This window comes from Gopherus flavomarginatus, chromosome 23 (assembly GCF_025201925.1).
Source record: "Gopherus flavomarginatus isolate rGopFla2 chromosome 23, rGopFla2.mat.asm, whole genome shotgun sequence".
Lineage (NCBI taxonomy): Eukaryota > Metazoa > Chordata > Testudines > Testudinidae > Gopherus > Gopherus flavomarginatus.
In genome coordinates, this window is record NC_066639.1 from 5,120,031 (window position 1) to 5,132,569 (window position 12,539).

The 12,539-nt window shown below is 53.8% G+C and overlaps 2 protein-coding genes and 1 pseudogene across 3 annotated transcripts in view; 1 reads left to right on the top strand and 2 right to left on the bottom strand.

Moving 5' to 3' along the window:
* The window catches only part of LOC127039467 (zinc finger protein 436-like), a 121,717-nt gene extending 109,847 nt beyond the window's left edge, over positions 1-11,870 (bottom strand). The window contains 1 exon segment of the mRNA XM_050933236.1: positions 11,404-11,870. Within this exon segment, the coding sequence (XP_050789193.1) occupies positions 11,404-11,821 (418 nt within the window). The 5' untranslated portion in view covers positions 11,822-11,870.
* The window catches only part of LOC127039383 (zinc finger protein 3-like), a 553,990-nt gene continuing 545,526 nt past the window's right edge, over positions 4,076-12,539 (top strand). For both annotated transcript variants that reach the window (XM_050933032.1, XM_050933031.1), the window contains exon 1: positions 4,076-4,137. In XM_050933032.1, the coding sequence (XP_050788989.1) occupies positions 4,096-4,137 (42 nt within the window). In that variant the 5' untranslated portion in view covers positions 4,076-4,095. The remainder of the gene's footprint in view (positions 4,138-12,539) is intronic.
* Positions 6,560-11,381, bottom strand: LOC127039407 (zinc finger protein 135-like; annotated as a pseudogene).

A 12,539-nucleotide genomic window follows, 5' to 3' on the forward strand; every position in this document is an offset into this window, starting at 1 on the left:
TTTAGGGGGGTTGTGGAAGCACAGATACCTAGTCCTGGGCTAAAGGGGTAAATGAGGGTGCTTAGGGGATCGGGGCAAACACTTGATACTACGTCCAGGGTCTAGGGGTCCCAGGGATTAGGGATTGAGGGGGCACAGAGATGACCTACTATCCTAGCTGAGGGTCCTGTTGGTTTAGGAGGTTCGGTGGAGCCACAGATACGCTATGTCGGCTGTAGGGTTCCTGTGGCGTTAGGGGTTTTCTGGGGGTCCACAGATCCTATGTGCAAACTGGAAGGGTCCCACGCAGAAGAGGGCTTAGGAGATTAATGGGGGCACAGATACCAACGTCCTGGCTGTAAAGGTCCCTGGGGGCTTTGCGAGTTGTGGGGGGCACAGATACCTCGTCCAGGCTGTAGGGGCTTCCTGTGGGGATTAGGGGGTTTATGGGGGGCACAGATACCAAAAGTAACCTGGCTGTAGATGTTACTGGGGTGCATAGAGGGGCCTGTCATTGCACATAACCTACATCAGGCTGTCGGGGTCCCGGGGGATTGGGGTTCGTGGGAGCTCAGATACCTACGTCCAGGTTTGAGATGTTCCCAGGAAAGATTAGGGTTTCTGGGGTCCAGAATACCTTCTCCATGCTGTAGGGTTCCTGTGGGCCTTAAGGTTTCGTAGGGGGCAGAGATAACTCTCTCCTCATTTTTATGGGTCTCTGGGGAGGCCTTATATGGTTTGTGGGGGCCAATACCTATGTCCAGGCTCGAGAGGTCCCTACGGGGCTTAGGGTTCGTGGTTGGCACAGATACCTAACGTCCAGGCTAGAGGGGTGGGTGGGGGTCTTAGGGGGTTGTGGGACACAGATACCTAACTTCAGGCTATAGGGGTCCCCTGGGGGTCTTAGAGGTAGGGACAGGCACGATACCTACGTCCAAGGCTGTAGGAGTCCCAGGGATTGGGGTTGTGGGGCAGAGATACCTACGTCCAAACTGGAGGCTCCCTGGGGGGTTTAGTGCATTTATGGGGGTACACGATACCTACGTCCAGGCTAAGGGGTGGCTGGGGGCTTAAGGGGTTGTGGAGCACAGATACCTAACTTCAGGCTACATAGGGGTACCGGGGGTCTTAGGGTTCATGGCGGGCACAGATACCTACGTCCAGGCTGTAGAGAGTCCCGAGGGGATTGGGTTTGTGGGGAGCAGAGATACCTACGTCCAAACTGAAGGCTCCCTGGGGGTTTAGTGCGTTTGTGGGGGTCACAGATACATACGTCCAGGCTGTAAGAGTCCCAGGGGTCTTTAGGGAATCGTGGGGGCACAGATGCCTAACTTCAGGCTATAGGGGTCCCCAGGGGCGCTTAGGAGGTGGGGGGCACAGATACCTATGTCCAGCTGTAGGAGTCCCTTGGGGGCTTAGGGGGTGTGAGGGTAGAGTTACCTACATCCAGCTGAAGGAGTCCTCAGGGGTTCGTGTGGGTCAGAGATACCTACTTCCAGGCTGTAGGGGTCTTGGGGGGCTTAGGGGGTTTCTGGAGGTCCAGATACCTCTGTGCAGACTAGACCGGTCCTGGGGAGATTAGGAGGTTTATGAGTGCACAGATGAAAACTTCCAGGCTGTACAGGTCCCTGGGGGGCTTAGGGGGGTTGTGTGGGGCACAGATACCTATGTCAAGGCTGGAGGGGTCCCTGGAGGGCTTAGCAATTCATGGGGGCACAGATACCCTATGTCCAGCTGAGCTTTTCCCTGGGGCAGCTATGCGCAGCTGCGATCAGCTGTTTGCTGGGCAGGCTCCGCTCAGCTGCTCCCCCCTCCCTGCTCCTGCGGGGGCTGATTGAGTCACTCCCCCCAAAACAGCCTCAGGGGTCGGAGTGGGCAGGGGTGCGGCGCCAGCAGCAGCACAGCCTGCCCCACTTCTCTGGGGCTACCCCCCACCTCTCGAGCTGATAGCTCTGCCATGGCCTCCGCATGAATTGCTGCTCCCTGCCCGCCAGGCTCAGCTCCGGCCACAGCAGCATTGGGTGCCCAGGGAGCCCGGCTAGGGGCAGTGGTAGGTTGCAGGGAGGAGAAGCTCCAGATACTGGCCGGGGGGAGAGGAGCCGAGCTGGAGTTGGGGAGGAGAAGCCCTGGACTGGGCTGGAGCCACGCTGGGGAGGAGCGGCAGGGAGGAGAAGCCCCATGCCCTGCAGGAGCTGCAGTGGGGAGGGGGAGAAGCGCCAAGCTTGGGCAGGGGAGGAGAAGCCACACAGGGTTGGGAGGCGGGTGGGGGGAGGGAGAAGCCCAGACCCCAACAGAAGCTGCACTGGGAGGATGGAGGGGAGAGGAGCCACCCTGGGGCAGGGAGGAGAAGCCCTGGACCCTGGCAGAAGATGTGGGGCTGAAGTCCCCAGTTCAGAAGCCCCAGCCACCTTAGTGGCAGAAGTTGCAAGGCTGAAGCCCTGACCCCACTCTGTGTGCAGCTACCCTAGCCCTTCTCACTCCCATCCCCCCTGTGGAGCTGGCTCTCACTCTCCGGCTGTGGAGAAATTCAGCCCCAATCTCCCCATATTGGGATCTCCATTTCCCCCCCATCACCTAGCCATGAATGGATTTAGCCCAGGAGGCAGGATCAGCATTGGCCCCATTTGGCAGGTGGGCTCTAGGGCACAACGAGATGCAGTGACTTTCCCAAGGCTAAGCAGGGAGTCTGTGCAGAGAGAGAGACTCAAAACCCAGAACACCTGAGCCTGAGTCCTGTGCCTTAACCACAAGGCAACCTTCCCACCGAAGGAGAGGGAACCTCCTCTGCCACTTTGAGTGTGTGGGTGGGAGCAGCCACTGGACAGAGCTGCCAGGAGGTGGAGGGGTTGGATAGTTGGGGGGGTGATTAGTGGGTCGGGGGGTCTCTGGAGGAGGCGGTCATGGGACAAAAGCAGGGGAGTTGGATGGGTTGAGGGTTTGGGAGATGCCTGTTGGGGGTTGAGCAGGGTTGGGGCAGGCAGGGAGCAGAGGGAGTTGGATGGGTCGGGAGTCCTGGGGGTCCTGTCAGGGGCAGAGAGAGGTTGGATGGGGCATGGGAGTCCGGGGGTCTGTCTGGGGGCAGGGGTGTGGATAAGGGTCAGGGGGACAGGTATGGGGTAGGGTCCTAGGGAGGCGGTTACAGTGGGGGGTCTCAGGAGGAGGATGTCAGGGGACAAAGAGCCGGGAGGCTTAGATAGGGGGATGGGTCCTGGAGGGCAGTTAGGGGCAGGGTCCCAGGAGGGGGCAGTCAGGGGACAAGGAGCAGGGGGCGTTGGGTGTTCTGAGGGGGCAGCCAGGCGGCAGGAATTGGGAGGCAGTGGATGGGGTGGGGCTCCCTGGGTGCACACCCTAATGAAATGTGCTGCGCATGCCTATGGTCACGGGGGTGAGCTACTTGCATCCTTTGCCTGTTTTTGCCATTTCTTTCCGTCTCAAAACCTGATAGCAATTCTCTCTAGTTCTTCCCCTTCTCTCCCCTCCCCCACATGGCTAGTAAATCCAAGGAGAATCTCTTGTTTTCCCTACAATTATTGACTCTCTAGTCTCTTATTTTCCCTATTTTCTCCATAATTCTTAAATTCTCCTCAGCTTTGGGATGTGAACCCAGCCCGTTTTATCTGCAGCAATTGTCCTTGGTTAGATGGTAATTTGCTGTCCTGTATCATTCCCCCAACATGGGTGGTGGTTAGTAGGTGCTGGTTGGGGGAGCCCGCAGACATGGCTGCCTCTGGGGGAGATGGGGTGGCCGATCTCTGCCAGAAACAGGATATGGCCGAACAGGAGGGGAAGGGAGGAGCCAGTGTCCCTATGGAGCCTGCCCAGTCCCTTTGGTTCTGCTCCTTTCTAGCATTTTGTTCAGAGACTTTATTACTGGGGAGGCTGAAAAATCTCCCTGTGGGCTTAGCCTGGCAGGAGGGGCAGATCTCCCTGCAATAAAGAGATGGAGCATGTTCCCAGCATGGCAGAATCTGGGCTGTGTCTGTGCAGGGAAAGATCCTGGGGGAATCGTGATGTGACATGAACTAAAGCCTGTTCTGAAACCTCCACAACTGCCCTTCTCGCCCTGCCAGGCTGCAGGATGTCGTCCATGTTTTCTCCAGCTCATCCCATCCTCCCATGGGACAGGGAAGGGAAACGGCTGCAGAGGAGCCAGTTCAGGTAGGGATTATCGGTGGAGGGGGTGGTGGGTCCTGCTGGAGGGGAGGGACAGCAAATACACAGGAGAGGGGAGCTTTGGGCAGTCTGGATTGGAGGTTGGAGTTTGCCAAAAAATTCCCGGGGTGGAGAATGGGAGGAGGCCAGGGTGTGGCAAACCTCTTGGGACTGGTTTAATATGCGGCTTCCATTCTAGGACCAGACCCATGAGGTTAGAGGGTGGAAATGCTCTAATTTGTGGGACAGGAAACAACCCCCCTAGGTGGGGCTAGGAAAATGGGCCAGCATCCCAGTGATGGAGCCTGACCTGACTAACCAGCGGCTGCTGTGAGATTCATAGATTCATAGATTCTAGGGTCAGAAGGGACCAATGTGATCATCTAGTCTGACCCTCCGCACAAAGCAGGCCACAGAACCCTACCATCCACTTCTATAACAAACCCTAACCTATCCCTGAGTTATCGAAGTCTTCAAATTGTGGTTTGAAGACCTCAATCTGCAGAGAATCCACCAGCAAGTGACCCATGCCCCACGCTGCAGGGGAAGGCGAAAAACCTCCAGGGCCTCCGCCAATCTGCGCCGGAGGAAAATTCCTTCCCGACCCCAAATATGGCGATCAGCTAAATCCTGAGCACGTGGGCAAGACTCACCAGCCAGCACTCAAAAAAGAATTATCTGCAGTAACTCAGATCCCATCCCATCCAACATCCATCACCGACCACTGGGCATACTTATCTGCAGAGAATCGAAGATCAGTTGCCAAAATTAGGCATTCCCATCATACCATCCTTCCATAAACTTATCAAGCTTAATCTTAAAGGCAGATTGTCTTTGCCCCCCTGCTCCTCTTGGAAGGCTGTTCCAGAACTTCACTCCTCTAATGGTTAGAAACTTTGTCTAATTTCAAGTCTAACACTTCCTAGTGTCCAGTTTATACCCATTCGTTCTTGTATCTACATTGGTACTAAGCTTAAATAATTCCTCTCCCTCCCAAATATTAATCCCTCTGATATATTTATGAAGAGCAAGCATATCCCGCCTCAGCCTTCTTTTGGCTAGACTAAACAAGCCAAGCTCTTTGAGTCTCCTTTCATATGACAGGTTTTCCATTCCTCAGATCATCCTAGTAGCCCATCTCTGACCTGTTCCAGTTTGAATTCATCCTTCTTAAACATGGGAGACCAGAACTGCACACAGTATTCCAGGTGGGGTCTCACCAGCACCTTATATAACGGTACTAACAGCCCCTTATCTTTGCTGGAATACCTCGCCTGATGCATCCTAAATGCATTAGCTTTTTTAATGGCCTGTAGTAGAGCGGTGCCGGGGCTCGACCCTCCTTGAGAGGGAAGGGGAGCCGCACCGGCTCGCCTCAGTCCTTCTGCCTCAGGCCCGTCCCAGGGGTTGTGTGATTCTGCTTCCGCCTTCCCGATGAACTGCTCAGCTCAGTCCATCAGCTGCTCTGCACCACCAGCCGACCTGTGATCTGCTCCAGATGTCCCAAAAAACTGCTCAGCTCACCTCACTCTATGGGCCACTCCAACCATCCCACAAACTGCCCCTCTCCATCAGCTGCTCTGCTCTGCAATATAGCTTCAGACTCCTCCACTAGCTAGCACAGCTCTTTCAAGATTTCAGCTCAGGAACCTGGAACTCCGATTCTTAAGAGAATCAAAAATCAGCTCTGCTATTCAATTGTTAAAAGAAAAGAAGGTGCAATTGGTGTTTCTGGTTTACCCAAGGAGCCCACTCCCTTGTCTAGTAAGTGCCAATCAGTTGATGGTGAGAATCCCTGTCTCAAAGCAGTTTCACAGTTCCTCATCTGTGAGGGTGAGGGGAGTGTGGTCTCTTCAGCCCACATGGTACAGTTAACCCTAGCAGTGCCAGTGCAGGTGTTGATACACCTCATCACAGACAGAATTTCCCAAATATTGGGATTAGCCAGGAGATCTCTTCAGGAGTAACCTCCTGTAGGGACTGGGTCACAATACCTTGGGAAACAAAAACCTGGCATTTTGCCTAGTTCCAAGTCACTTGCTGTGGAATTCTATCCCTGGATCTCTGAGACAATATTGTTTAAACAATTGAACTACCCTGTGACCATGTGCACTTACTTCTGTCAGTTGCATCATTTGGGGTCTGCTGCTGTTCACCTTTTCAGAGTGGAGATTTAAAAACAGACTGTTTCTCTGATAATATGTCCACCAGCTATGAGTATTCTCTCCTGTTGACTGAACTGCATTTGAATTTTCTCCATGTCATCATGCAGGGATAGGGGAAAAAACAAACCTAAAGTAAAAAATGATGGTCATTTATCCGACATTTCCCAATAAATCTGAGCTACAATCTGTCAAACAACACTAACATGCAGTTAAATGACCAAGGAGCCTTCATGAAAGATAGAAAAACCCATATCACAGACAGGTAGAAGACACTTTCATTTTAATTTAAAGTGAAATTCCAGACTAGGTTACATCTGATGTCTCAGAATTAGGAAGAGAAATTCTCCCCTGATCCACTGAAACCTGCTTCACCCAGTACTGTCTCATTAGTGTTATTCACAGAAGTTTTAGCACCTTCATAACGGGTGGAAAAAAGAGCCAACCTTCCCAGAAGTGGCTTTGCCAATAGAGGGAAAAGGGGATTTGAACAGTGCTTGGGATCCATTTGAAATCCCCTTCCAGGTCTGTGACACTTTCATTGCCTGCCAGAGTGACTCTGATTAAGGATCAAAGACGTTCAAGCACCATTCCCAAGCATGGACAGCCAAGAACATGACCTCACCGGACACATTGGGAAGTGAAGGAATATAAAGGGGTGAACTCTGCATGACTCAGACACAAGGTAACAGTTCTGGGGTGATGGGGAAGAACGGAATCTCTGAGTCGCCCCATCTCCTTCCAGTGTCACAGAGCCTGAAATGACCCTTATTTCCCTGACACTGCTCCAGCTCTTCACCATATTTAAATATATTTTAAATGAGAAAAAAAGTCAACAAAATAAGTGCTGTTCTGCACAATCCAGGGTAATGTGAGAACAACTGGGAATGAGACGATCTGTCCTCAAAGAGGAACTTGACGTCTCTAACAATAACTTTGTACTGAGAGGAGGAGTATAAATGTGAATATCCAGGTTTGTTTAGACAAGGAAATGTGATGGTGGTTAGGTCAGATCAGGAGGAAATGTGCTAGATAACCCCACCCACTATCCATGGCCCATGTCTTTACTGCAAGAATAGCTGTCTTTTTACATCAGGAAAGTGAACTCAAGCTAGCTAACTCCATGGCAACCACAGTGATGAGACCCAGGTAGATTTTATCTCAACATAGCTGGTTGAAGACAGTCCCCATCTCCCCCACCTGGGGTGATGACATTCCTGATAGAAAGGACACTCACTCCCATGACTCACAGGACAATGGAGTTGATAGAAAGGACCACAGGATCCACCCCAAAGACGGGCGAGCTTCAAAAGTGTGCAACTCATGTGGGAGCTGAGGGACTACAGTGGGCAAAAGATGCAAACAGCCCTAACACTCACTATCTGGGAACTGTCAAAAGAATTAAAGAAAAAGTCTTCTGACAGCTCTAGAGAAGGTTTTTATGAAGTTTATCTCCTTTACGGATTCTCTGATGTTTAGAAAGGCCTGAACTATGAGCGAAGCTTTTCCCACACTCGCAGCATTCATAGGGTCTCTGCCCGGTGTGGATTCTGTAATGTGTAATAAGGGTTGAGCTCCGAGAGAAGCTTTTCCCGCACTCACTGCATTCATAGGGTCTCTCTCCCGTGTGGACTCTCTGGTGAGAGATAAGGGAGGAGAGGTGAGTGAAACATTTCCCACAGTCACTGCATTCATAAGGTGTCTCTCCTGTGTGGATCCTCTGATGCATAGTAAGGTTTGAGCTCCGAGAGAAGCTTTTCCCACACTCACAACATTCATAGGGTCACTCTCCTGCATGCGTTGTCTGATGAGAGGTAAGGGAGGAGGAGTGAGTGAAACGTTTCCCGCACTCACGGCATTCATAGGGTCTCTCTCCTGTGTGGATCCGCTGATGTATAGTAAGGTTTGAGCTCCGAGAGAAGCTTTTCCCACACTCGCAGCATTCGTAGGGTCGCTCTCCCGTGTGCATTGTCTGATGAGAGATAAAGGCTGATCTCTGAGTGAAGCTTAGCCCGCACTTGTAGCATTTGTAGGGTCGCTCTCCCGTGTGGATTCTCTGATGAGAGATAAGGGTATATCTCTGAGTGAAACTTTTCCCACACTCACAGCATTCATAGGGTCTCTCTCCTCTGTGTATTTGCTGATGCCTACTAAGGGCAGAGGTACGATTGAAGCTTTTCCCACACTCACAGCATTCGTAGGGTCTCTCTTTTGTGTGGATTATCTCATGTCGAATAAGGCCTGAATGGTAATTGAAGTTTTTTCCACACTCACTACACGTATTCTCTCGCTTCTCCGTGAGGATTTTCTCCTGGGACGTAGTTTCCTTGAGGTCTCTGTGAGTTCCCTGACAATTAATGGGTTCATCCACTCTCTCCTCTGAGTGGTTTCCCTGCTCTCTCTCTTGTCTCTGGTAACTTTCATCAGCTTTTCCCTGATCACGGGGGCTGGTCATGCTTCCTTTGGATCTTCGCAGTAATTCCCCATGCACTTCGGCAAGCTCAGCATCTTCCTGGTGAGAATTCTGCTCCTCGCTCTCCCTCACCACCCCATCACCTGCTAGAAGAGAGGAGAAATCTCAGAATTCGGGATGGAAAGGCAGAGAGCAAACCCAAGTAAGTGCCGGAGAGACAGAAAATAAAAATCAGCGACTGAATTCCCCCAAACTCATCCCCATAGGGGAGAGTGGAGGGGATCAATTCTGCTCCACACCCAGGACCGGCCTTTAGGGTGGGCCGTATGGGTGCCTCACCCAAAGGGGTGCCGGGCGCAGGGTTTGGATTCCCATCTGACCTGCTGCCTAGAGGCTTGCTGGGCTGATGAAAATGGCACAGGGAGGCAGATAAGCAGCTGCGTGGGGGAGTGGGAGAGACCTGAGCTGCAGGGGGCAGTTGGACAACCAGCCGTCAGAGCCAGGTGACTGCTCCAGAGCAGAGGGGCCTCTCCACACACACAGTCCTTCACACACTCCCATCAACACACACACACACTCCTCATATCCTCTCCTACACAAACACACACGCACACACAGAGTCCCCCAAACACACACAACATGGGTCCCTACATGCAGGTCACTTCCCCACCTGGGCTATGCTGAGACATCATGAGTAGCTGCTCTCCTGCCCTCCGCCTACACAGCCTGCAGGAAAAGTGACCTGGGTGCAGGAAGCCCTGACGTCGCTCCTTGCTCCCCTCTCCCAGCCCCGCAGGGCTGCGTGGGGCAAGGGAGCAGCAGTCCAGTGGGGGAGCGAGCAGCAATGCCAGCTGCTTTGTGCATCTAGGTCAGGTTCCCCACTTGGGTGCAGGAGGATGCAAGCGTTAGGGGCAAAGGGGGCACAGTGCAGGGGTTGGGGGCTCAGGGAGGGGAAGGTGTTAAGGTGCAGAGGGCAGGGTTTGGGGTGAAGGGGGTATGCACCACGCAGGGGTTTAGGGTGCAGGAGGGAGGTGCAGGGGGTATGAGAGAAGGGGGCACAGTCCTGGGATTAGGGGCACATGAGGGAGGGGAAGGGGTTGGGGTGAAGGGGGCACAGGAGGGGGCAGGTGTTGGGAGGGGCTGGAGGGGGCAGAAGTTAGGAGTGAAGGGGGAGCAGGTATTTGGAGCAAAGGGGGCACAGTGCAGGGGCTGGAGGGAAGGGAGGGTGGGGAGTTTGGCGAGCCCATGGGGGACAGAGGGAATGGGGGGGTGCCATGCCTATGGGAGCCAGGAGCACCAAAATGCAAGTTTGCTCCGGGTGCCATTTCCCCAAGGCCGGCCCTGCCCACACCCCATCCGAACACTCAGTCGGAAGGGAGGCAGCTCCAGCCAAAGTGTCAATCACCATCTGTAGGAAGCCAGGAGTGAGATCTGCTGGGGACTGTCCTGAGCTCACAGAGTCTGTGTGGGGAATCCCAGCTGGTTCTCTCAGGCACTTACTGTTTCTGGGTTGGTTTAATGTTTCCTCACCTGTCCAGGGACTTCTCAGGATCTCGCTTTCCTCTGAATCCTGGAGATCCAGGACCCATGGCTCTTCCCCTCCTTCCAGCTGGGAGATCACAGAGGGTTTGGAAACTGGAAACCCTGCTCAAGGGAAAGAAAACAAGGGAGGCAGGAGGGTCCTTGGCCCACCTCTGGTATAGATGGTAACTAAACAAACCTCTGCAAATCAGGAAATGAGAAGTTAATGTAAACGCCCCCCTCCTCCTTCAATGCAACCTTAACTTTGCCCCCAACCCTTAACCCTGCAGCTGGCAAGAACCACTGAGGATGGTTCTGTGTGGGCCGTGCAAAGGTTAACAAACTGCCACAGGGATTCAGATATTCAGCTCAATGCAGCAGTAACAGGATGAATTCTATGGTCTGTGTTATAAAGGATGTCAGAGCAGATGACCTAATAGTCACATCTGGCCTTCAAAGCTGCGAACCTATAATCGATCTGAGGAAAGACTAAGAGAACGTGCCGTCGTCTGTGCTGTGTTCACAGATGGGAATCCCAGCATCTATCCACATGCCTCCAGCTGTGTGCACTGGGCCAGCTGTAGCTGTGACTTGCTGATGGAGGGATGGGTTGGAGCAGCTGGGCAGAGCTGTGCCTGTGCTACGCAGAGAGGTGCATGTGAAACTTGGGGGGGCAATTCTGCCTCATTTCTGTGCTGAGTGTTGCAGGCTTTGTCAGCAAAGGTGCCCAAGGGTGTGTTCTTGCCATGGGGATTGTCAGCACCCTGGTGGCGTATGTTCGAGTGATCTGTGGGGCTTAGTGAGGGGTAAGTGAAGGCAGTGACTCACAAGGAAAACTCAGGTTGAGGGCAAAGGGGTGGTAACACTTTGCAAGTCTGAAATGGTCTGTGTGCAGGAGGTTCAGTACTGGAGAGCAGCCCAGGGGGAGGAAGCTTCTGTTTGCTATGATGGAGATGAACCCAATTATCTTAGCAAAGAGAAGCTGTGAGACTTTCTGCTGGACTGCTCTGTTCCCAGAGCGCTCTGTAACAGGGGAGGGCAGAGGACTAGTGTGTGTGTGTCACTGGCATGTCGGGGTGCTGCTGAAATCGGCAGAGCAGAGGTGGCATTGTGGAGTGGTGTGAACCTAAACTTTTCATTTCCCCTTCTAAGAACCGAGGGGACGGGAATCCTTACCCGGCAAGGTCACCTTCTCATAGTTCTCCTGCATGATGTCTCTGTAAAGGGCTCTGTGAGTGGGGTCCAGCAGAGCCCCCTCTTCCCTGGTGAAATACACAGCCACCTCCTCGAAGATCACCGTCCCCTGAAAGAGCAAGAGTCCAACACTCAATACCTGCTCCCCACTCACAGCCCCACTATTCACGGGGGAAAGCAGCCAATCAAATGGAAGCTCTGAGAGACAAACAGTCGGCAGAGTCCTATCCCCACACTGCTGAGAGCAGCCAGGGGCACCACGGTGAGAGAACAAAGAGAGACCCCTTGTCTCTGCCTGCAGATCCATCACACAACTACTAGCCAGGGGCTGATACAACCCCATGGTAGGAACCCAACACCCTCCCCACTGCCAGCAGCTGGATGTGAGGGGCCAGGACATCTTCCCTGCACCTCCCTGGTGGGTGCCCCCTTTTCATGTCACACCAACCCCTGGCTAGGAGGCTGAGGGTTCAGCACTGGAAGTCTGGTCAGTTTTCCCAGCCCTGCCCAGTGGGTTGGTTTCTCTATTTCCTGTTTCACAAATTAGGGAATTTTCTCCCCCAACACCCAAGTGTTTGTTCCTAGAATCTAGGCCCACGTTAAACAAGTCACAGCAGGTTTGTCACACTCTGTCCCCCTCCCTTTCCTCACCCAGTGTATTCCCTGCCCCCTCCAGCCCTAACTCCCCACAAGTTGCCACCTCTTCAGTATTTACTGCCCCTCCCCCTCCAGCTGGAACCCACCAGCAACCCCCCAATAATCCCGACCTGAGCTGGCTCCACTGCAGCCAGAGAGCTCTCCCCCCCCCCCCCCCGGCCGGGCACGGAGAAGTTAATGCCTTCCTGTGCCCCCAACCCCTCCCCCCGCTCCCAGCTGCTCCAGCCCCTTCCTGTGCCCTGTAACCCTGCCCCACTCCCCCGGGCTGCAGCGCTCGCCGGGGCTGGCTGCAGCGGCTGGGATCCAGCTGACACCCTCTGCTGCTCCACCAGCTCCTGCCCCTCTCCTGCCCCCGCCCCTTTGCACCGGCAGCGGGGCCATGGCCGGGCCGGGAGCGCAGCGCGGTGAGACCCGGGCAGCGCGGGGGGCGGACACGCTCCTGCCGCGGAGGGTCAGGGCTG